At 39.9% G+C, this 26,155-nt stretch overlaps 1 protein-coding gene across 1 annotated transcript; it reads right to left on the minus strand.

Annotated features, from left to right (window-relative positions):
• Nucleotides 1-1,154: 1,154 nt before the first annotated feature.
• On the minus strand, nucleotides 1,155-24,910 carry cd82b (CD82 molecule b). Its single transcript, XM_004567716.6, has 9 exons — nucleotides 24,768-24,910; nucleotides 16,353-16,425; nucleotides 15,208-15,280; nucleotides 10,446-10,570; nucleotides 8,596-8,670; nucleotides 6,984-7,079; nucleotides 6,026-6,199; nucleotides 4,606-4,689; nucleotides 1,155-3,151 (listed from the first exon to the last, which is right to left on the minus strand). Exons 2-9 carry the CDS (start codon nucleotides 16,413-16,415, stop codon nucleotides 3,074-3,076), a joined length of 768 nt encoding a protein of 255 aa, XP_004567773.2. The 5' UTR covers nucleotides 16,416-16,425; nucleotides 24,768-24,910; the 3' UTR covers nucleotides 1,155-3,073.
• Nucleotides 24,911-26,155: the final 1,245 nt, after the last annotated feature.

Raw genomic sequence — 26,155 nt, forward strand, 5'->3', positions numbered from 1 at the left:
GCAACATTTTTCCAGTCCTCCGTTTGAATTGTGGTCTCAGATTCCTGTTATCAGCTGACAGGAGTGAAATACTCTGAAATACTCAGACCAACCATGCCACATTCAAAGTCTCTTTTCTTCTCAGTTCTAATGCTCAGTTTGCGCTTCAGCAGGTCATCTTGTCCATGTCTTTATGTCTAAATGCATGGAGTTGTTGCCATGACATTCGCTGATTAGATATTTGCAGTTGAACAGGCGTACCTAACAAACTAGGATGAGTGAGTTTTTGCCAGCATGAAAATCTTAGAAAAGTTTTGGAAGTTTTAATTCTCGCTCCTTTTGGTCTGCCCTCTCAGCAGCCACAGTTGTTTAAGTTCAGTGTTATGCTTTAAATGATAAGGTGATGTTTGCCTCTTGAAGCTCACTGATGAGATGTAAAAGCAGCCTCCTGAGAGGACACTAAGCTGTACTCATTACACTGAGGTTAAGTGCCTTAGACAATAGTGGATTAGAGCAGCAAGGTCTGTGCTGTAATTGTCATGTTTCCTTTAAAAGCAGCAAAGGCAGTGGTGAGGTATTAGCTTGTGGTATGACATTACATCATGGGGCTCGCTTTCCTTGATAAGAGTCACTGCATTTAGATCTCATGAGACAATCTTACAGGGGAAAAATCCTGTTGAAGCAGCGAAATTTCTGCGTGTGGAGCTTTTTGTTGTATTGAGCCACGGGGTAGTGAGACTAAATTAACATACATTTTTTTTTTTTAAAAACGAAGAAAAGAAACGATTAAAAAAAAAGAAATTAATTAGCTTAGAGGTGCAAAACTGGAAAGGTAGTGAAATAACCAATTTCATAAGAATCTGGATGAATCCCATTAATTAAACCTGTAGCTTTTATAAATCAGGGTTTTAGAGCATAATTAATCCAGTGATGAGAAGTCTTTCATTTTACACATAAAACGCCATAACAGGGAAATTTACTCATTTTAGCCAAGTGCAAATGTTAGGTGTACACTGCCATCTTCTGGTTGCTTTGAGTAAAACACAAAACAAACAAACATGACATCTGAACACACAAATAACAAGCAGCCTGCGAAAGATTGACTCCAGTCTGTGCGTGAAGTCGTACCAACTTCGAACTGGAGTTTTAAATAAAATGAAATCAGCAGTCAACAGTTTCTAGTGGGTTCATGTTTATTAATAATTCTCAGTAATAAAAAGAAACAATTAATTACTAACATGGCTTAAAAGTTCCACAAAGGAAAAAGTGTACAAAGTATTCTAAACATTAAGGAAACCTTCATTTTTCTTCAACTTAAATTAATGTTTTCAATTTGGCAGCTCACGCAGTAGAAGCTGACTGTAACAGCTTTTAATCCTCTGTAATTACAGCGTGTTGAACACGCTTTCGAAGGCTCATGAAAGTGCTCATTAACCATAAATTGAGCTATAATAGTGTATTGAAGTGAAAAGATGGGATTTTATGGAGAAGACGGCTAAAAAAAACAAATGAGGAAGAGAAGAGGTTTTGTAAAAAGTATTTTTAGAGAAGAAAGTATAAGTGGGAGAAGAGTCAGTTTCTGAATATGTAATAACTTACAACTTTTTTTGTCTTTCCTTTTTCTCACGGACTGATACTATAAACTAACTTCTTGGAAAACAGTCACGCTCTGAAAGAAATCCACTGTGGTCACACAGCTGCTAAAAGACACACGAAAAAATGACTTTTCAAAATAAAAGCCAAGAGCTGTGTGTAAGTTCAAAAACAACCATGCCATGTTAAGGAAATGAAAATATAGCTTTAAGACTGATGACAATTTACCAAGGGATCCAATTTCTCCGATTCAGACCAAAATAGTGCTGACAGGCAGCCGTGCTCTGCTCTTCATCAAGAACCGAAGGAACCGAAGAACAATAGGACGTCTTAAAACAGGAACATGTGGGTGAAAGCTTTCCCATATAAAACGCTGACCGAGCACTCAACATGCCACGATCACTATCTAAAGTCATATATACAGCTGTTTAAAAACAACAAAAAAGAACAGATAACATGAAAATACTAAAAAAGAACATAAAGAAATAAAATATTCACTCAACACATCATACGCATACGTACTTCAAACAGAAAAGTTCATTTCGAAGAGCCGCTCATTACGAATCATGCGTACCCGAAAGGAAGACAGACATGATTTAGAGATGATGGGTAGGCATGAGGTGGAGCCGGTGGTGGGTGTCAACAGAGGGCTACTAGGTACGAGGAGTTGACGACAGAAGCCAAAACCTCCACCGCAGCAGCCATGCCCTGCATCCATCCTCCACCCACTGCACCAAAAATACCTTGAGATAGTAGCATGCGCCCTCCCATTTTCCTCTCATCTCCGTGCCTTGAAGTCAGAATAACTGGCTCTCAGCTAACTCAATATCACTAAAGTGCTCTCTTTCTCTCACCAGTTAACCCTGTAGCGCCAGGTGTACATTTGATACATGAGTTTTTGAGACTTCTACATCATCAATGCATTGCACTTTTTTTTAAAGCAACAGAACATTTTTAAACATAAAAAATGGCTGTGGCAAAGATGATACCAATTTAAATGCTTACACGCAAATTAATACTTCCTTTTATTTAAAAAAAATGTGTCTGAATTTTCAATTAAGACACAATAAATGAAGAATTTTCTGGCAGTTTTCTTATGACTTTACAAGGTTAAGCGCATCACTGAGGTCAGCCAAGGGGACACAAAAAAAAGAAAAAAGACGACGACATACAAATGAACACTTGCATAGTATCAAACGCCAGAAGCTTCCATCAAAAATAAAAACAAATAAAATGAGGAAAATTAAGTAACTTTTCAACTTACGGTCCACAAATATATCACACTTGAGAAGTGTGTGTGTGTTTGTGTACATGTGGGCGTGAGAAATCTGTACAGCTGTGCAGACATGAGAAGCTCAAATGGTGGAGACAGCTGTCATTTGTCTGTGTGTGTGTGTGTGTGTGTGTGTGTGTGTGTGTAAGTAAGACTGGGCTGTGAGGAGAGAGAGAGGGAGAGTCCGTCCATCTGTGTGTGTGATGTGAAGCTGGCTCCAGCATCAGCTCAGTACTTCGGCACTTTGCTGTAATCTTCCCGGCCAACGTTCTTGCAGAGACACATGGAGAGGATCATCCCGAGGAGCTGGAGGAAAGAGGAGTTGTCGGCTTAGATATTGCATTTGAAACTGATGAGCAGAGTGTGCACTCAAACATGCAGGTGATAAAACCAAAGAATTTCTGTGTATTTACAACAGGCTACAATTATTGAACCACAGGCTTTGTTTTTTTCTCCAAGTCTGTCTTGAAACAATATTCACATACTTTAGTTATGTCCACTGCAGAGCTTCAACCGCACATGTCCATTTACGCTGGCATGAGAAACGTGTTTCCCCAAATTCTGCTTTAATGTAATGTACCCTTAACCCTAGTTTAGCTTCAAAAAAAAGGGTATTTTTTAAAAATATTGTACACTGTCTTTTAATTTAAAATTTTTTAATCTGCTGTCCGATTTATTTTCTTTTTAAAATTTTGCATTGTGTCAGCACTTTGTGATTCCTGTCTGTGAGACGTTTTGGAAACACTACATATCCAGTCTTAGTTTGAAAACGACAGCACCGTGTTTTAGTCTAAAACGGCAGAAACTGAGACTACTGGAAACATTATTATATAGAAAAAGCAGGGACAGATACTACATAAATAAACACTGCTTGCTTTCTGTTCTGAGGACCTCAGGCCTCTCGCTTTTGAGCCATGATTCACAACCTCAGATGTCAGGATCGTACTTCAATACCTCCCAGTTTTTTTTAACATAAAGAGCCAGATTCTAATTTCACCTTCAATTTTACTGCAAATTCTAAAGGTTCAAACACTCTCCTCTGTTATCCATTTATATATTATTCAAAAAAGGTAAGCTATATAAATACGTTTTTGGTTTTCCTAAAACTTTGGAGGTTTTGTTTTCTAAAGGCTTCTTCACTTTCCTTTTAGTGCCTCTGACATTCAGTTAAAGAGGAAGGAGAAGCTTTTCTTTTTAACCAAACTAGATTCTGCCTACAAGAGTTATGTACAGATGCTGGCCAGCTGTTTCACTCTGCTTCCAGCTAAGCTAACTGGCTGAAGCCAGAGGTGTGGTAATGAAGACCAAACTTTTAAAGGAACAGTACATGTGGCACCTGGGTGTAGGATTAAGCTGCTGTTGTCGGTGTAGTTACACATTCACCTAACAAAACAAGCAAAAGATCCATAAAGGAAAGACCTCGAGAGAAGGCACAGATCTTCAACTCGAACTCAAACCCACTTTGGTGACCTTTTGTGAATGAGGAAGGAGTTAAAAGTAGCCTATAGCAGTATATATGGAGGATTATAAAGTCTATCTACTACGATAATCTAAACACATATGTTTGCTTTCTGCCATCGTTGTAATGAACAAACATAATTTAATGCATTTATTTATCTTGTGTCTGCCTGACCTAACTTGAAACTGTATACCAGCTACGATCCAAGCAAACGCAGACATGGTGCAGTTAAAAACAAATATACTGGCAGCCTTAAGGCACTCTTGATAAAAATCAGAACAGGAAGAGGCGGATACTGTACCTCCACGACTGCCACGGCAGCACAGATCCCCAGAATAACTCCCAAGTTATCCTTTAGCCATGTTTCTATGGTGGTTTTACAGCCCTACAGGAGAGAACAAGAGAGGGGGGGGGGGGACATGCAGAGAGATGAATGATTACAGGATCACAGCCGGACATGAACTGAGCCTTTTGAAAGCACAACTGTTAGCTCTGGGTTGAGCCTGTGAGGGGAAGAATAACAGGTTTAGCTTAGCCGAGGAAGGGAGCGACTGGGGAGTGTAAAGTTTCTCAAACACGCAGACCAAACAACAGAACGGTGGAGTTGTACTGCTGTTTGGATAAATCAGAGCAGTATGAACAATTTGCCTCGGCTGCCACCGATCACGGCGCTGATTGAGTTTAACCACAGTTGCACACTGAGCTGCCAGTCTTAGTCAAACAGTTCTGTAAAGATTAAAGGTGTGACGTCTGTGTCATCTCCCTAACCATGGCCTAGACTTAAAAACAAAACAAAAATCCAAACTGGTGGGTTTTCATTTTGAAACGTGTAACTTTTGCTCTGTTTATGTCTACTGTCCATTCTGCTCCACAGTTTTAGGACCCTTAAAACAGAGTTGTGTTTTAAGATCTCCACCCAGTCTTAGTCTGAAAGCTTCAGTAATCTGTTTGCTAAGACTACTGGAAAATTCAACTCCGACATCTACTTTACCTTAATGCTGATTGGGCCTTATCAGACACAAACATTAAGTGTTAAAAATCGTTAAATTCCCTAAAACAAAGAATCATAAATTAAAAATCATTCCTATGCTTACGTGCAGCTGCAAAGTACTTCAAATAAGTCTATACTTCTTGTAGTACACATCCAATCAGTAAGTAAGATACTTTTTAAATGCAGTGATAATAACTGTAGTAAAACTCTGATGACAGCAGATCATCTGCCTCCATTTCATCCCATCCCCAACATTCGCCTATGTCACAGCAACCGTCTACACGTCCTCCTTCACTACATCCATGAATCTTCTTTGTGTCCTTCCTCTTTTCCTTTGTCCAGTGTATCCACTAACCCTCCTCTGCACATGTCCAAACCATCTCAGCCCTGCCTCTCTAACGTATAAAGGCCGAATCAAACATGCAGATCATCAATTCCTTTTTTTTTTTTTTTTTTTTTAAATACTGTGATATTATTAATTTTACTACAGTATTTTGGGGCTGTCCCACTGCCTGGAGAAAACATTAAAGAAAATACCAAAAATAATAATAATAATAATAATAATAATAATAATAATAATAATAATAATAATAATTTGTATAAGCAGCAATATCATGGTATGGAAATAAAACAATTTCAGTCTAGGTTGTATAATTTAACAGTTGCTCGCCTAATTTTCAACTCTTAGCGCACAGACAGGAGGCTGTAGACTTTACATTGTGTTATTTACCGTTTCATAAACAGGTGGATCCGGGGACAAGGTTGAACACAGGCCTGCTAGCGCCTTATCCACTCCAGGCAAGGAATCATTACGACAGGAGCAGGAATACTGCACCTGGGTGCTGTTCTTGACCACAGGGTTCTCAGACCAGTTGCCCGGCCCAGTAAAACCACAGCATTTCATCTGGTAATATGGGAGAAAGTAAGGATGTGAGACAAGTTAGAAACACAAAAACCTCCACAGAGGATGGATTGAAAAGATTTTGCTGCATTTTATTTCTTTAAAAGAGAAAAATGAATTGGAAATGAAACTGGATCCAAAATTAGCAAATCCCTTGGCTCTGTGAATGAGTACTTGTATTATGATATTTGAGAACAATGTATTCTTGGCTGCTGCTTTCAGAAAGACCAGGAGGAAAGAGGCTTGGCAAGAAAGAGGGAAAGGTGGAAGAAGAGAGGGAAGAAACTGGGTACAGGCTGATTAGTTTAATGAGTTAGTTCATCCAAAGTGCAAAGCATACACATATTTTCACGTATCCCTCAGATCAGTTTTATTTGTATAGTTCTGAAAAGGCTGTCTCCAGAAAACGGTGGATGTGATGGAACTTAGGGAGCCCACCGGATTGGATGAAAGTTAAGTTAGACGAAGGCTGCAGGTTACAGACCTACAACTATTCAGCACAATTAGTCTCTCCTGATGTATGGAAAGCTGCAATCACACCGTTAGCTGCTTGCATGATAATTGTTGATTGACTGAGTTACGCATTAAAAAGGATAGAAAAGCTGCTTATAATGTATTGTAATGTGATTCTTGAAGAATTATTTAGAGTAATCACGCCTGCCACCAAAACAATCCAAACTGAAATCTAAACAAATGGTTTGTTTTGTTTTTTTTTTTGGGGGGGGGGGGGGGGGGGGGGGGGGGGGGGGTCGACAAGGCGTGGAAACACACTGAAGCGTCAACTCACCGTCCTCTGAATGTAGTCCAAGGGGTGCTCTGTGGTCCTGTTATTGGGGTAGGTGATGATCACAGTCTTAATAATGCTGTCCATCTCATATGCCAACTGGAATTGAATACGAGTATATTATTATCAGTGTCTAAGAATCAGAAAACACACCATGGCTGTACGTAAATAAAAGTGCTTTTTATTTTAGGCATTAAAAAAAAAGGTTGAACACCAGCCAGAGAGGGGAAGTGAAACAGTGGTGATGAAGGAAAGCAAATAAACAAGCAACAACCCCCCACAAATCCCACAGATGATCGTTCTTTTCCAAATTTTAAATTTATGCTTCTTCGAGCACCGCCGCAGTCGGTTCTTCTATGTGACGTCTCTTGCTGGGCTCAAACATTGTTCAAATACAGCTTAGCAAGAGAACGACTCCGTGTTTATGTGTGTACGACCACAGAGCGGTGGCAGAGATGCAGCTTCTGAGGCTCTACAGCGAGAGCCTCACCCTATTCTGGGAATGGGCACCACCCTGCCCTGTGGTGAGCCTTAAACACAGGGAGGGTGTCTTGGGCTACAGATACGCAGATACACATGTACGTACACATACATGCATATAAATGCTGGAGGGCTGAAATAGCCACCACCTATCCTGAGCGCAGTGGTGAGGTTTATCAAGGGAAAGGCTTTTTATGTCTTGGAAAAGAAAGGCCATGTTTAGAGAACAAAACCGGTTTTAGATGTTTATGTGCTCCAACTTAACACTCCCTTTAGAACAACACAAAGGTGGTGCTATTACTGGTTTGACCTGTATAAGAAAGGTTTTAAGGGGGGGAAACATTAAAACATCAGGAGTTCAGAAAAACACATTTACAGCTACGCAACAGCTTTTTAAAATTTAATCCAATATGTTTTGAAAATCTTAAGCTGTTTTTTGGTGTTGTTTGTCATGGTTTTTATTTTAGCCAGCTTGTGTTTTAATTCAAGCCCCCCTGCCGAGCTAATAACATCTATCAAAGGATTAAACTTTGCCACAGTTTGGTTGCTGTTGTTTAAAACTTTTTTTTCACCCAGAAATGGGTGACATGATAGTTAATACGATGACAATTTCTGCCTCTGGGGTGAAAAGTACTAACGTATAGAAGATGAAGACAGACTTATTTCATATGATTAAAGCTTTAAAAACATCATTTAATGCGATTCTCCAGCACACTCGCTCCACATCACTAATATGATGACGAAAGCCTTCGATTACAGCAACCTACAAACTACTTCCGGTACTGTTATCACATGTCTCCTGTCCTCCTTCTTTATCTCACTTTTCACAATCCAATCACATGACACAAACTCAAACTGAAACTTTCCATTTGTTGAACTTTGGATTCCTTACAGGTTAATGTACACACAGCCAGCGAAAGCTGTGAAGGGGAAACAAGTACCCAGTGGGCCCAAACTGTACTAGTGGGTGGAGGAGTGGTAGGTGGTAGAATGCACGAGAAGCGGGGGAAACAGGTTAAATTAGGAAATATGGTAAAAATAAAAAAGGAAACAAATATAACACAAAAAGAAAGAAGATGTGAAAAAAAATATAGGGGAAGAGAGTAAAGCAGGATCAACTAAACTAGCTTCTTACCCGATCTCTCTGGAAGTAAATGAGAACTCCAGCAGTGATCTGGGCAACGAGGATGAGGAGGAGGCAGGTGAAGTACTGTGAGGGGACAAAGACGTATGTCAGTTTTACATAACCACTGATAAGAGATGAAAAACACCGATGCAAATCTTAAAGCAGATAAAATAATTATTTTTTTAACAGGAGTGAATGAAGTAAGAAAGCTTGTATTGGTGAACATATATCTGTAGTTCCCATCAGCTTTGCACAGTTTCACAGCAAGTTTCAGGTAATTATAGGCTGCTGGTTTAGTTTAGGTTTTTTAATTAGTAGCAGCAGGAAGACTTTCAACGAACACTAACATATCCAGCCACACGCAGCTGATAGATAGAAAATAGATTATTAAGTCCTGAATATCATGAAACTCGGTTATTTTTGGGCAGCCAAAACACCAAAACAAGTGTTGACACTTTTTCTGAATGAAAAAAAAAAACCCCCTCTAAAAACAGATTCAGAAGAATTTAATGAGGCCAATCTCACGTTAAAGCTTATCTTCTCAGACATGGCTGCTTTGGTCCCGACAAGTTCCAGCATGAATGCTGTTTTTAGATCTTATTCCGTGCTCTATGATTAAACCACAGACCTCAAACTTGCACAGAGGTCAAACTTTAACTTGTCTTTTCAAATCAACCTGAAGTTTGTGTCAGACTCCACAGTTTCCAAGCCCTAAGGCAAGTGTGTGGGGAGAGGTGCGAGACCGAGGGCATACTAGTCACTTTAGTTTCCAACATGGTGCACAGTGAATTCATTCCCTGCGGTGAAACTGTCAACGTGGAGCTCTATTCGAACTTTCTGGGGCTTCTGAAGAAGAACATTCAGCAGAAGTGATGTGAATTATGGTGCATGTCAGCCAGCCATCTCCTGTCAGCTCAGAGCACACTCAAAACGCAGAAGTTTCTGGACCGCTCACCAGTTTTGCTTCCCTACATTTTCATCCTTTTCACGAAAATGACAATCAAGTTGCAGGTCCACTGTTATGACACACAGGAGGTGATCCAAATGTAAAGAGTCATAACAGGACTTCGACTAAGATAGCAGCCGTGCTGAAAACAGTGTAGGAGACGATTGTGAGATCAGCCAACGGTAAAGCTTATAATCTGGACCTGTTCTCTTAACTTTTTTTATTGCATCTCATCCTCACACAGTTAATGTACTGAATAGATAGAAAGTAAACAAATTATCAACTCTAATAAATGGAAATTTATTCACATGTAACAAATAGAAACAAAACAGAATAAGAGAAAAACACTTTTTGGGCAGACACATCCAGCTTTTCCAGTCTTCCCTCAGTGTGTGTGTGTGTGTGTGTGTGTGTGTGTGTGTGTGTGTGTGAGTGTGAGTGAGAGAGAGAGAGAGAGAGGCTCTACTGCCAGCTGGTCACTGTCACTGGAAGAAGTAGGTCACAGCAGTTATTCAGTTAACCCCTTGCAGGTTTAACACTGTAGGTCACGCACCCATCCCCACTCTTGTTGTATCCCCTACATTTTACTGGCTTTATCCCCATCCCCCCCACCCCACCACCTGTAAATCCACACATGCTGTGATAGCCTGGCAGCACACATTTAGCAGAAATGCTGAAGGGTTTTAATGTCAGCAGGAATATACCACATGTTCTTAGCCTTGAGAGCTCAAGCAGGTAGGTGAATGTTTCATTAAATAAAATTAAGCTTCTGTGTGTTTAAAACGATAAGAGAATAAATATAAATAAGTAGGAAACAATACCTCGAACAGTATTTACTGTTTTAATTATGCACTCGATTGCAGATAGAGGCAAAAGAGATTAAAAAGAGTTTAAAGTCAGTGTAGCTTCTCACCAGACCCAGAAGACAACGGACTTCGTAGATGGATCCAATGCAGCCAAAGAAGCCCATGGCCATCGTCAGGGAACCCACTCCGATGAGGATGTATGAGGCCACTTTCACAGTATCTGATGATTCCTCTGGAGAAGATGGAAACAATCAGGGGCACAGAAAGAGATCAACATATAGAATTCCTGAGATCTAAAAGGGTGGCACAAACATGATTTTTATGGTGACAGGCCCCTGACTTCTGTTCTTTTTCTCCACTAACTGTAATACAAATGCAACTGTGTCTAGCAGGCCAAATGAGACAGACTTTTGCACCACATAAGTGGGGGCCTTTTTACTTCTGCAAACACATTTTTACACACACAGGTTACGGTTAGCCAAACCTCGTTCACCGAGCAAATTTTCTATGTTGAAATCATGCAAGCTTTTGTGTGAGAACACATTCTTTTCTCACACAAAAGGTTTTTCTCTCAGAGTAGACTGAGACAAGTCAGTGTGTGGCGAGATAAATTGATTTCCCTTTCTGGTATGTAGAGTGGGAGGGATTCTGCAGGAGGAGGGGGCCGGCACTGGGAAGGTTGGAGAGGAGATAAATTGGAGCCATTATGTGACTCTGTGTGTTATCTGCTTTGGAAGAGCTCCAAAGACTCAAAGCTCAATCCACGGATGAGGCTAGATTTTGAGCTCTGTCAAATGGCTCCATCTTATCAAGGATTCCTGGGCCAAGCAAACAAAACAGCAAATCAGATAACTCACTCGCGACAGTTTGGTAAAAGAGCTGACAGACAGAAAGGCTCTGACACCTCACCTCTAATATCTGTGAATATATTTCTGTGTTGCTTTTCTTTATATGTGCTCTGTCAGATGCACAGTCAATATTAATATCTCTGAAGATTGTTAAAATCAAGCTAAACTTTATTACTCTACTTTATGACTGCAAAGAAGGAACATTAGCTCTTCTTGAACTAGCACCATGTTACTTTGAAAACCTCCATGATACACTTTATCATCTGCACTTATCGGAACAGGATGCATCATTAAACAAAAATAAATAGAAAATCTTTATGGCTGCAGCACATTTTCATATCCTGTCTTAACTATAAATAATATTTTATAGCTCACGCAACTTGTCAGAACACTAAATGGAAGCCTTTACAGCATTTACAGTAATTTCTTGTTAGTACTGAAACACCTTTAAATACGTGATATAAACTTACCAAAACTATGAACAAGATGTGACTGAATGCATGTACACTGCTGATTCGACATGGGCTACCATAACAGTGTATGCTGTGGTGGTTTAAGAATACTTTCTGAAAGTGATGAGGTCACCGTGTATCGAGTGTTTATGAGGTAACATTAAAAGGGAGGCAGACAACCATGTTGTATGTTCTATATCCGGTATTCAGCTGGGGCATGTTATTTCTGTCTTTCTCATAACCGCACGCCCAACCCTCCCCTCACACACACACGCAACCAACTAGTAGCTGCAAAAGCAACAGATGTCCACGGGTTTCAGTAATTAACCTGAGGGATTTAGGGACATGCATAAAAGTATACAGTAGGTACAGTTAGGAGCCGGAGCGAGAACATTTAGCAACACTAAATATATTAATGCATGTAAGAGATTTCTAAGGCTCTAGTTAGAGGTGCAACAAATCAACATTTACATAGTCAGACGAGAGAGAAAAGCAAAGAAAAAGTTACATGACACAGCAAGATATGTGCCGACATTTTGCTTCCTATATTGTCATCATTACATTTATTAGTGTAATTCAACGCACTGAAGGTTCACTTGAAGAGTATGCAGCTACAGTGGACCGCAAACATGTATTTTCCATGTAGATGGTAAACCGGTGTGCTATGATTATTAACTACAGAGTTTAAATTAGATGTTCTGTGTGTGGTTTTCATGCAGCCCGGTGTTTACGCAAACTAATAACATACACCCAGAAGTTTGAGGAACTGCAGTGCAACTCTAATGCAATAACATGGGTATTTGTAAGAAGCAACATTTTAGTTCACAAACAGAATTATACAATCATGTAGACATCCAAGCCTCTGTATGAAAAATGTCACCAAACAGAATTAAAGCTGTATATTTTAATTAGCCTGCATAGTATAAAATGCAGGCTAATTTCAGTTAACGGAAATGTTTCAACACACTTAGTTTTAGATTGTTAACATAACTCACTACAAAAACCTTGGCAGCAGCTAACTGAAAAACACAATCGGGGTACTGAGTCTGCTTAGTTCTTCTTTCCATCTTTTCATCACACATTTAGAAAAAGGAAGCCTTTTTAAATAAAAAACAAAACAACAGTTTCCTTGTACTCCTAAGACCAGTTGCAGGTGTTTCAAAGGTTGCAGCAGCAGAACAGAAACTGTTCTTTACAAGCTTCCTGCATCTGTGTGCTTCTGGAGTAATACCAAAAACATAGCATCCTCCTGCAGTCAGCATGTATTAGCCTGGTTACTGTGCTATTCTGTCATCTACTCTGGCAAGTTTCTATGTAGGTCTCTGTTAGATATTCTAAAATAGTTACTTCAGTGGTTTCCATGGAACTTTCCATTTAAAGAAGGAAAACTCATGGTGCCCTTCAAGACGGCTGGCGAGGGAGAGCAGGAGTTAGGATTGTTTGGTGCTGCAGGTCCTTCTGTAAACATGACCGAAGCCACACACTGAGCTTCCATACAGATGGCGAAAAGTCATACTTGACTATACGCACAGGTTTAAAAATTAAACACAGGCAGATCAAGTTTTTTTTCCTTTACTTTGCTGAATTCTGAGTTGAAAGAGTCCAAAGAAAATCTTTTTCCAGCATGTTCTCTTTTTCTCTCCCTGTGCCTCTGTAAAAGTTTCGGAATTAATATGAAGCACATTTCCAAACAGTGCTTTGGCGCGCTCTCCGTCTCACATACCTCTTCTCCCTGACTCCCAGGCTGACTTGTCTAAATAATATGCACGCTGTATTTTAGCAAACGCCAGCAAGATAAACTGAAGGCATCATGTTACAGTAAACTATTAACATCAGTGCTCTGATATAGGCGAGTATATAGTGAGGGGAAGATGTCTTTTTTAACTTAAAAAGAGGGGGGGCAGGGGCGCCTGAAACCACAACATCCTCATAGTTTCCCTGCCTGAAGTCACTGGGACAGCTGCAAAGGCCTTTGCTAATATAACTCATAAAGAATGGAAACTAAAAACACAAAGATCCTGTTTATAGGCAGACCAAGCTTCTGAGGGGAATGCACAAGAGTCAATAAACAGAGCTGGCTGGAGCTTTTGTTCTTCTGCAGAGTGATACGATATTTTCTGTGAGGTTAGACATCCAAGGCGGAGCAGAGTTTGACCAGTCCATGGTATAGGGAACATAAATACAAGTAGGGGGGGAGGTCATTAGACTCCTCCTAGCACGAATAAGGTATGAATGAATCATGCTATCTCTTGGGGAACAGCTGGATTATCACAACAATAGGCCTGAGGCTGAAAAGGATGATGCACACTCTACTGCCTTTATTTCCTGAAGGCCTAATTTGAGATAACCAAACTCAGCTGAACAACAACCTTGGACTCACTAAGTTTTAGGACAATAAAGGTCAATTCTAGAGATTGTTTTGATCAAACTCTACTCTTTTCACAAACAACCGATCAAGATAGCAAATGAAAAAATAACCCCAAACTTCCAACCAAAATACAGATGACTTCTGCTCTACTTGACCTAGAATTTTCTTATCTCATTATCAAAGAACTCAACTTTTATTTTTGATCATTCAGACTTCTATTTAGTCCATTAATCGTACTTGTTAAAAATCACTGGAAAGTTCAGCCGATGCCGTAAAACCAAACAATGCAAGGCGCCGAAACAATTAACAAAACAGTAATTAATCTAATTTGACTGATTCAAACTGAGTCTGTCTAAGAGCAGTAAATCTCACAGCCCTTCTAGCCTGGCACAGTGAATCAGGTCACAACCACTCATCAGAGGTTGAGTTAAATGGAACATTAGACCCTGCTTTGGCAAACACGACATATGCAGATCTCCTATAGGAAAGAGGTATCAGAGTCACGTAGAAGAAAGTGCTGCATCTGACTTCCAACATGTACCAAGTTGCCAGACAATAAAAAGAAGGAATTTCTCTTTACAAACTGAGAAAAAAACTTGACTGCTGCTCTTGGAAATGCTCCACTTGGGATGAATACACTGAAAGCATTTATAAAAGAGATTTATGGCAACTAAGAGTTTCCATCCGTGGTTCTCTGCTTTTTCAGGCAAATCTGGACATGGGCTTCATTATGCTTTCTCCAGTCTTCTTCACAGTAGTTGAAGACGTTTCTATCTTTAAGAAAGCTGATAACTGCAATAATAACGTATTTCTTACTATGTAGTGTCTACAAGTAGATATGTGAGAACATCTGTACAAGTGGGAAATGTTATCTAGCACCTCTGCCATCTGTAGGACTAAGAAAACGGGCAAGTTCAAAGTGTGGAAAGTGGAGGAGGGGGATACAACTGCCATTTTCCACCCTAAGATGAAACCTTTTAAGATGCCCTAGTAATCAAGAGCCCGTCATCCCCCCTGAGTAACCCACTTCTCACAGATGTGCCTGTCAGTGTGTGTCTGTATCTCTACAGGGTGCACAGGAAGTCATCAACATTCATATGTGAGTCACACTTTTAGTAAGGTGTGAGCAGACCCTCGTGACCTTTTAGGAATGCGCCTCAGGGGATAAAATCTGCATTAGTTGTAGAGAGGAGGTACTTACGTAGGACAGCAATGAAGCTCTTGTTATCAAGCAGAACCCACAGTCCAAAGCCCAGGATAAGGGCTCCAAACACCTGTGGAGGTGACAGAGAAAAATCAGGCACAATATGTGCTCTAATGTCTTACACACGGTTTGTAGTTGGTTTGTTTTTTTCTTTTTTGCTCTCTTGGTCTGTCACATGTGGGATACATCTGATTGCATCTTGTCCCTTGTGTTTCTGTCTGCCTTTCTCTTTCTCTCATAACAACATTTGGAAAGAAACAGGATGTGGAGGCAGTCATTCCACAGGCTTTTCTCACAATTAACATCAGTATTCATAACAGAACTGGAAACTGGAACATAGTGTAATTGGTTCCTTAAAGCCTCCAAAAATTATCAGATTTACTTTATATACCCTTGTAATGAGGCTATGAAGCTGAGACTATCAATGTAATTAAGCGGGGCCTTGTTTGGAAATTGTGGGGCACTGTAGAGGGGGCAAAATTCTCAAATAAGAGGCTCTGTTGATTCCCCAGCTATCCACTTGTATCGTTGCCCCTCCCCAACCTCCCAGCAGTAATTAAAGCCTTCGTTAAGAGCCGTTCATTTAGAGAGACTCTTGTGCTCCCGGCAGCCATCATTAGCCCTCCACTTCCTGGCTTCCCCTAACCTCCCCTAGACTAATCTGTCCACATGGACAAACACTGACACAGACACACACGCTTCCTATTAGACACCAGTGGCGCATTCACATCAAAAGGTCTGCATCAGGTTTACAGCCACAGACCCACTAGAAAGGTCTGGACATCCTCGCAGAGTCAGTTTTAGGAGTCTGGGGTTGTATGAACCTCTGGACTTTATGTTGTGACCAGCCCAAGCGACTAGGAAACAAACAGAAACCATCTGTTGTAATTTAGACCTGACCGAACTTCATATCTCCTATCACAGAGAGAGTCACAGCGACATTTCCCTGTGTATCTCTACCATCCCCTGGCAGCATCTGACAGTTATTCAAATATAACCCTGAAAGACATCATGCAACTCTAAGTGCGTCATAAGTGTAGGATGCAGCATACTCGTCTGTCTAGCTTAGCTAAACAAAACTGCTGACAAGGTGAAAGTTGGGTTACTCTAACAGTGTGTGCAATGCATGTGCAGATACTTACAAAGAAGAGGAGGTTGAAGAGAAATAGAAAGTATTTGGTGACTGCAACGCATCCTTTCCCCATGGCTGTGTTTCTGGGAGACAAAAGAATTTATTGGCTATTAATGTCAGAGAGTTATATCACAGTAAAGCGTGGGCAAGACATTAAAAAAAAAAAGAAAAAAAAGAGAGAGAGATCACAAACCGACTCAAGATGAAGAAAAGACACAACAAGGAAAGTTAGCTTTGAGTCAAGGACGTCGAGAAATCTGCACAGCTGGATTCCTGATTAAACACAGCTTCAAATCTTCAAAGCAGCGTCAGCCTAGTTCATTTATAAAACAGTCACATTTCTCCAGGCTTAAATAGCTCAACCGACCAACTTATTCCCTCTTTTGTGCGACAACTGCTGCCCTGTTGTTGGAAAATATCGTGTTTTCGCAGTAACACTTGTTAATGAATGCAGTTGCGTTCTTGACAAACAAGAAGAACCACCCTGGTTGGAAAGAGCAGCAGGAGGACCACCACAAAGTGACGAGTGGTGAAGTCACGACGGCTATGTGGAGAGGATGACGGCTCGTGTGGTTACGTGTACTACTATCTCAAATCGAGAGAGACTAGACCAACCTACCAACTGCTATAACACAACACGGAAACAACGAGTTTGGTTAGCAACAGTTTTTTTGCAGTGAATTTTATGAAGGAGCCTATATGGTATAAAACTACAACCAATAAACACACGACCGAACACTGCTGTGATCACATCCTCGAGGAAAGGCCTTCACTGTCTGATATTCTTGGTTTTAGAATAGAATATCATCAGCTGCACTGTTTTACAGTAGTTTACCTCATGCTCACATGCAGCCTGTTTGGGTTTCATACATACACAGAGTGCACTTGGTGACTTTTCTCCAAGTAATTTTTCCCTTTAAAAAAAAAAAAAAAAGAAAGAAAGAAAGAAAGAAAGAAAAGAAAAAAAAAGTAGGCCAGGCCAGCACCACACACTCAGTACACTTCATGAAGCCTCCCTGGTAACATGATTCAGCCTGAGCAGAACCAGTCCAACGACAATATTCACCACAGCTTTCTCATACTAAGGAAAAACAGGAAATATAACCAGCTATTGTGGTTATTCGAGGAGTCTGAAATACAACATGGAGGCACTTGTATATCTCATGACAAGCTCTCTCTTCCTGTGTCACTTATTTCATCTAAACCTTCTTCCAGTATCTGTAACAAGTAATCATGTATTTAGTTCTTTTTTCTTTTGCCTATGTTAACCAACAGTTCAAATTAACAATATGTATCTTGTAAATCCACTCAAATGACTTGCAAATGAAGACTATTTACTTTGCTGACATCTCTTAATCACATCTCGTTTCCTCTTCACTTGATAAGAAGTCTGTCTACAGATTACGCATAAAGGAAGCTGCCGTGTTTTTCCAGACACTGTGTATGTCAAAGAAGAGAACATGAAAATTAATTATAGCCTAAAGATAATATGAAAAATAGGTTCTGCTCAACAATACTCGTTGTTAGTTAAACTTAGCCGGGTCAGATCTATGATACGTGTCACTGCCTCGCTCTCTCCTCCTCCCCCATTTCCTGTCTATCTCCTTCACTGTACAAATAAAGCCAAAAGCTACAAAACAGACTTAAAAAAAAAAAAAAAAAAAAAACAGCAAAAAACAACCAAACCCCAAAGCTTTGATGCTGTTCAGTGTAGTTCAAACTGGTTTTACCATCAAATTTCATTTGAACTGCTGGTAACTATCACATGAGTGAGTTACTTAGACTACACAAACATAAACACAGACAAACAAATACTTCAGATTGCTTTCTGAAGAATACTTTCAGATTCAACATGCTTTTGTGGTTTTAAGTTGTTTGTCAGATACACAGTCTGTAGAGCAGCTCTATCAAAAGCCTTTCAATATTATTACTTATTAAATGTAGCATAAAAATACTGATAGAAATACCAACACAATTTCATATTTACAAAGCTACACACAATGCAAAGCCCAAACCACACAGCAGATACCCTTGCAAAGTAGATAATCCTTAAAGGAGATTGTTGGTCTTTATGTCTAGATGGTGAGCAGCAGCGGGGATTAAAAAAAGGCTTAGTTATGACAACCATTGTTTGCTGACTGAGCCCCCAGTCCATCTTAAAACAGTTCCCAACAATGCCTCAATGCTACTTATTATATTTCTGAAACAACAAACATAAATAAGATAACGTGCTAGCTGGGGCTGCCACGATTTGTCGACTAGTCACGATTACGTCGACTATCAAAATCGTCGACGACTGATTTAATAGTCGACGTGTCGTTTGAAGCTTTGTAAGATCGCAAAAGACGCAGGAATAATAGCAGGATTTAAGAGTGTAATAACGGACTGAAACAGAAGATGGCAGCACAGCATGTACAAGGATGCCAGCTGCCGTTAAACCCCGAAGAAGAAGAAGAAGAAGAAGAAGAAGAAGAAGCAGCTGTGTCCCAGAATTCATAGCGCGGCCCAGCTTAGTTTCCAACAATGGCGGTAGCTAGTTAGTTTTAATATTACTCTTATTATTCTTTCTGGGTCACAAAATAAACGTTTAACATATTTTCAGGCGAGAATGTAGCTGTGTAAACCTCAAATATCGGCTCAGTTTATCAGGACACCACATATTTTCAAAAGTGCTCCGACGTTTTCGGAGACGTCTGTTACCCACTAGCTCGATAGCTAGCCGGGGGCTAGGTCACTAGCGCCGTGAGAACACCGGACTCCCGGCAAATTGTTTTCAAACCCACCGCCGTCTTTCGCGACTCAGGTTAAATATATATGAGTCACTTAGATAAATTAAAAATGTTATTGTTTGGCTTTTCTTAGTATTTTATTTGTTCCTGAGTAAATCGGTTTGGCTGAGATTAAAGTTATAGTTTTTACACAGCTGAATAAACGTCAAGCAGACAGCTGATCATCAGAAGTGTGAGATGCTGGAGAATATACTCCGGTGTCCTGTTATATTTTAGATAGCAAGGAGTTTATTAAACTTTACCGAAACAATCTGCAAATTTCATTAAAATTGAATAAACTATCATCTTGTCTTTATTTTTAGTTAGCACCTTAAAAGCTTAAAGCTGTAAGCTAATGATAGTTATATAAGAGCAGATGCTGCTGGTGCAATAAGCTGTAGTTTTACGTCCAGTGGATGATGATCTGATTAGTCGACTAATCGCATAAATAATCGGTGACTAGTCGACTATCAAAATAATCGTTTGTGGCAGCCCTAGTGCTAGCCTAATTTATTACGAGGCAGTAACTGAGGTTATACTCTTTTGGGAGTATAGCTTTCATAGAAGCTCGCACACTGACAAGATCAAGTTGAAAATGCATTTAGAGAATTCTTATTGCGTAGCTTACACAGTCAAAGCCAATCACAGTTAACTTCCTGGAAGCATGTGAAAATAAAGGCTCGGCAGTGGAATGGGAAGTGGAGCTAAACAGCCACCCAGGAGTGGGATTTTAACCATTCATTACAAGTAGAAAATATATATATGCTGCTGCTGATGTCAAAAGGCAGTTTACTTGAAAGGTTATTTTTCATCTCTCCAATTTGAACTAGGTGAAGGCTCAGCTTGGTGTAAAAACAATGTGCAGGATAGAAAAAAGAAAAATTCCCCTGAATAAAACCGCGACAGAATTACCTGAACTTCCCGGCCCCGTGATCTCACACATTTTTCCCCCCCTCTTTACATCCTCCATCTCCCTCCCTGTGGTTTGGCGTAAGGTGCGAACACCTACTAACAGTATTTTGGGTGCAATAAAAGGTTAAAAGCATTACGCTGAAATAAGTGTTTGTACAAAGGGTCAGTTCACAAGCATGGGTTACAGAGACGAGACAGCACGAATGGCAGATGGCAGCAACTGTGTCTGAAATGGACCCAGCATTGATCAGCTATGGTCGTGTTGAACACAAAACGTCAGGCAGTGTGCCAAGCTCCCTCTACTACCTCCTCCTAACATGGGTCATATTCCCATTTAATATGACCCACTTACGCATCTGTGAGGCCACAGTGTTGGAACGAATGAACCAGACACCATCCTGGTACTACTAAAGCTCTCAATATCGTGCCAGAATCCTGCTTTAACATTTCAAAAACTGTTGATCACCATGCACGAACAGGTTGTAGGTTGTTTACTGCTGCATTTCAGTGACAAAAGAAAACATCTTCAAAATGCATGCATTCCTAGAAACAGCCCCTGGAGTAAAATCCGCCTCTGCGGTCTGCTGGTCAGAGAATCAGGGCTGCTAGTATTGATAGCTTTCGTCAACATGTTATTTTTTATGTCTATGAAAGTTTTTAATTCGCCTGAGTCATGGGGTGTCGGTAATATAGACGATGTTTTATCAGTTCAGTTGCTTTATTAGTTGATACACCTCAGTGGGTTTTCAGGGATGGAGGGGATTTCCCATTTTGCATCTATGTAATGACAAGCTGTATGGCAAAAGAAATCAGTAAACTCCCCATCTGTGGTTGGGTGCCTGGTACCTACCCACGTAAATGAAAATGATGACACATCTGTGGCAACAAGACTAAACACAGATTTGGTCTACAGTCACTATATCATGTAATTGACAATGTTTTTATCCACCCATCCAACCATATCAAGTCACATCATTGCCAATAAATCAGAGAGATTTGTTCCCGTTTCTCGGTTTCTAAGAACAGCCAAGGGGTTGAGGTTATCAGATGTGTGATCACAGAATTATGTCTTTGTTTTCTGGGGTGGGGTTCTACTGTTTCTGGTTTTCTATTCAAAGCTGAGTGTGAAGTGGTGTGGGTGAGATGTGCACCTCTAATTGTGATGTCATGGTTTTTGGCCGGAAAAGTGGTCAAATCCCTGCTCCGGTTTGAAAGTAAGCTCCTCTACTTGAGGTAGCAACTTTTAAGTATTTATACAAGTGGTGAAACAGTGGAGTCCAGCATTGTCAAATAAATGTCGATATACTGGTCAAGATTCCTACAATCTACGGGCTGTGAGCTATGAGAGAAAGGACAAAATCATAGATACAAGCAGTAGAAAGGACTTTAAAAGTGTCTGAGCTCCCCCTTAGAAATAGCGTGATGACTCCAGTCACTCGGGAGAGGACAGAGTATAACCAACGTTCCTCTACATCAGAAAAGACAAAAAGGGGGGGGGGGGTCGGACATCTGACTAGGATGCCTCCTTGTCCCATCCTAGTCGAGGTGTTTGAGAGATTTTCTAGGGCAGATACAGGACATTAGCAGAGATGTCGTCTCTCAGCTGGCTTAGGAACACCAAGAAGAGCTGAAGACAGTGAGGATGGACAGGAAGAGCTATATTTACACTGCTGTCCTCATGCCTCATGACACGGACCCTTACAGGTCATAGAAAATGGATGAATGGAATTTTGTGAGATGACAGATTTCAAATTTCCACTTATGTGACATTTAAACTGTCAGAAACCAAAAAAAAAAAAAAATCCCCCACTATTCAGTAGAAAAGATGAGGCATTTATGGCAACGAGACAATCATTTTGTGTATAAACGAAACAAAACAGAGTAGCAAAAAACCCCACCAAACTCTAAATTCAATGATAAATAACAGCAGCCGAATGAAAAATAATGAATGGGAAGAAAGGAATCTAATTTTAACAGAATTAAATATCAAAGTTTAATACCAGCAGAAATTCTTTTGACATCCTTAGACCAAGAAGAGTCAAAGAAAAAAAAACAAGAACAAAAACAAAACTGTAATTACTAATCTATTAACACAATGATTTGTGGTGCAACAGCAGTGGGAGAGGGTTTTTTTTTTTTAGAGAGACTTCTGTCTGGGAGGTATTTTGCCAGAAAGTTCTCTTTTCTAATACATCATTTTTTAGTTTTCATTGGTAGTTTGGTCCACTTTTTAGAAAGCCCTGCTGGCATATATTCTTAGTTGCTGATGACCTTTACAGCGAGTCATCAATACCTGTTATGGTGCTTCCAAAATTAGATTTTATTCTGTATAGGCTCTATAGGTCCAACAAAACCACTGAGTAACTCGATTACGTCAATCTACAACTGTTCTCCAAACCCTGAAGTACAGTTTAACAAATTTAACAATTTGTCCAATCACAAATACTTCCAGAATAAGCAAACAATCAAAATAGTCCCTTACTCTACTCTACATTAAACTTTCGAGAGAGGCGTTTGAGCCCAGGCAGGCACTGAGAATTCATTTGCCTACTCAGACTTCAACTTCTTCTCGTACACCACAAAATTGCTTAAAGGCATACCACAAATGCAGAAAGACTGCAAGACTGTATTAACTGGATGTTACCTAGAATTTCAGTAGCTTACTCATTGCTTCCACTTCAAACTATCTCAGCTTACAATTAGGGCTGTTGCACTGAGAGAAATAAAACAGTTACTAGGCCTCTAACATGTGGAAGGACCACCCAAACCCTGGAATTACAGCACCATTTTTTGGATGTGTTTTTTTTTTTTTTTCCCCCCAGTGCTCCCACAGAGCCTCCACGGTGAAAAGTGCAAAAGGTTTAGGCCACTCCTGCTGGAGAATGGCCAAAAATGTTTCTGGTTCTTCTTGTTCTTCTTGTTCCATAGACAAGTATCAGAGCACTTAACTAGCTGGATTAATGAAGAGAAATGTATAAAATTCGAAAAACAGCCCCATCTTCTCAGATTACAGACAATATCAGACACAGACTCAATAAGTGGGTAATTAAAAGTTATTTTATATCCACCACGAATACTGGCTACTGTGTAAATAATACGTTTTAGTGTCAGTGCGTCACCTGTTTTGTTTTGTTTTTGTTTTTTTTACTTTGAATATTCAGACCACAAGTTTATTGGGATTTATTAAGATCAACATGGGAGAAGATTTTGATAGGAATTGTTGGAAACTAATTTACTTTAATTACAATTCATTTTATTTAGGGATTTATTTTCTGTAATCTTTCTGTGTATGTGCCAGATGTAGAAGGCTTCCACCTGTATGTTTTGTGCTCACAGTATAACAAAGACGTGAAAACTTTGAACTCTTTTACCCTGAAGCTTCACACTGTAATTACTGCATTAAGGGGATGAACTGTGCTCAAATTTCATATTTAAAAAGACTTTGATGCTGATAATCTTGATAACTAATAACCACTTCACATCAGTTATTATAATTTTCTGATTAGTATGTGTTTTATGTGCACTTTGCTTTCAATTCAGTTTAGTTTCAGTTTAATTCTTGTTTTTTGGCAATTTGTTTACTTTTCGTTTCAATACTAGCTTTTCTCAATTTTTAAACTGTATTAATGGAAAATGTCAGAGGCAGGATTTAGCCACTACTGATCTATTAATATTTAGGGGTGGCTGTAGTTCAGAATGTAGAGCAGGTCATCTACTAATTGGAAGACTGGTGGTTCGATCTCTGGCTGCTCCAGTCTGCATGCCAAATATCCTTAGGCAAGATACTAACCCAAAGCTGATCCCCTTTTTAAATGCAGTTGAGCCTCAATAAACACATCTATCAATGTCTTTGCCAAATTTAAATAAAAACTAAACTAAAAATATTTTCCCTGTAATTCTATTTTAGTTCATTTTTGTTTTGTGTTATATTTCAGTTAACTAAAACTAGATGTGAAAATATATTTGAGTGAACTATAATAGCTTTACTTCACATGCTTTCACGTGTTTATTATACCGATCTGGCATGTGAGACCATATACGTTTGGGCCCCAGATTTCATAGGTACGTCACTGATCTTAAACGCTTTAAACTTTGCATTACGTTGCCTCATGTAAAAAAAAAGGGGGGGGGGGAGTTGTTTTATTAGTTTTTTTTTTTTCATTTGCTCAAGTGTAAAGTCTAAAAAAATAATCACAAAATACCAATCATAACAATTATCCACACTCAGCCATTTTTTCAGTGTCCAGGAAGGTCGAAATAATGTAATTACACCATGTCGAAAGCAGAACCTTGAACATCTGTTTTAACGTTTGCCCAACAAACACGTACAGCTCTCACACAACATATTAAAGTCAATACACCAGCATTAAACGTGCACAAACGACAAAAAGCGAGGACTTGAATCTGGCTGAAAAAGTATTTTTACATCTGAATGACTCCTGGGACTGAAACTCTGGCTCTGCCTGACACTGAACACAGCATCTCGTGTCTTTCACGGCTAGCTGACCGTCCACTGACCAGCTCCTCAAATTTCCCCGACAAAATTAACTACTCACTCTATTAACAAGTTTCCAGCAACTTTAACAGAAAATAAACGGCCCATAAAGACCGTTGTAAACTAAACAAAAGGTCTCCAAACAAAGTACAAAAAAAGGGGGCATTCCAACGGCGTGTTTTCACAAGCTAGCGCGGGTAACTCTGGGGTTATTACTAGCTAGATACACAAAAACATCGCAAACACTTACTTTGCGTCTCTGGAGGTGCTCAGAGCTGACAGAGGAGTCTACCGTTGAAACAGAGTCTGGTCTCGGAGTGTGAGAGAAACAAATGATGGTGTCTGTCTGACTGGTTTGTGTGTGGTTTATGTGCGTGAGGGGGCAAATTCGTTACACCCACATTTAACCCTCTCCTGCCTTCCTGGTGCAACACAACTGCAGGTGTGTTTTTTAGTTCTTTTATTACAATTTCACAACCTCAACCTTGTGAGTTTTTCTTTTGTGGGTGTCTCATTTACACAACGGGCACATTGTTTTCTTTTCTTCATCAGGAGAAAACAAAAAAACAACAAAAAAACAACAAAAAAAACCCAAAAACCAAACCGCGTTCAACTTCCTGTCAGACATTGCATTTGCGCAGTTTACAACGGCATCTAAGAAAACAGTGTAACACCTGTAACACCTTAGCAATCAGTAAAGGATTTTCGTGGCTTTTTCTGCGGTTGCAACTGCAGTTTCATTCGCAGCGGATGCCAAATGTGGGGCCCAGCATTAGACGAAGCACCGTCTTCTGATTATCATTAATCTTATTACCCTGATAGCGTCAAGACTGTGCGTTTTGCAGACATTTTGCAACTTCTCTTAAACTCTCACGAGAGAAAAAGACTTAAGCCCCAACAGAAAATATCAGTCTAGATATTTTCTCGTTTAGAGAATTGTCTGTATACAAAGACTTTATAAAGTAATGCAGATTATACCAGCACACGTGCTGATGGTTAAACTTGACGAAACATTTCACACAGCTTCTAAATGAGTCATTGTATGTCACCCCCAAGCAGTAAACCAGGGTTCAATAAATTAAATGGGAAAATGTGGGGCGAATGCATACAAAACCGGGGCACATGGGAGCCTTTTGCCTATAAACAACCCTAACTACGCACACGTTTCCACAGCCACACAATCCCTCTTTTCAGCCTTTGCACGCTGTGCGTGTGTGTAAAGAGGTAAGAAGAGCCCGGGGAAAAGGTGAGACCTGAAATAGTATGTAATCGAGCTGGAATTCACCGAATTATATTTGTGCAGATGATCGTGTTGTGACACGCTCGACAGAAAACACCAAACAAAGCGCGGGCTTGCGCAGCTCCTCTTAAGTTTCTTGGTTAAACACGTTAAAACAAACGCGTGGAGCTCGTCTTTTGCTGGGTGATGCGTTTGGCCAAGTTGAACGGGATGTTTTGCTGAAGGGTCTAAAAGGCGGTGTCAGACAAGTGAATGGGATGTGTAGAGACTGCACCCTAGCATTACCTGTGCGCAGAAGTCGCTCCCTATCTGCTGGGCGTTAGGTAGGCAGGTATATTTGAAGTTGATCTGCCATTAGATTTAATAACAGGAAATGTGAGGATACTTTTGTTAAATAA

This window comes from Maylandia zebra, linkage group LG7 (assembly GCF_041146795.1).
Source record: "Maylandia zebra isolate NMK-2024a linkage group LG7, Mzebra_GT3a, whole genome shotgun sequence".
Classification (NCBI taxonomy): Eukaryota; Metazoa; Chordata; class Actinopteri; order Cichliformes; family Cichlidae; genus Maylandia; species Maylandia zebra.

What these genes read in the sequence shown, in the direction of transcription:
- cd82b (XM_004567716.6), bottom strand. Translation starts at nt 16,415, where the DNA reads ATGGGGAAAGGATGCGTTGCAGTCACCAAATACTTTCTATTTCTCTTC. An exon ending in TCTTCAACCTCCTCTTCTTT is followed by an intron (nt 15,281 to 16,352) that starts GTAAGTATCTGC and finishes TCACCTCCACAG; the next exon opens with GTGTTTGGAGCCCTTATCCT. An exon ending in GAGCTTCATTGCTGTCCTAC is followed by an intron (nt 10,571 to 15,207) that starts GTAAGTACCTCC and finishes CATCTTCTCCAG; the next exon opens with AGGAATCATCAGATACTGTG.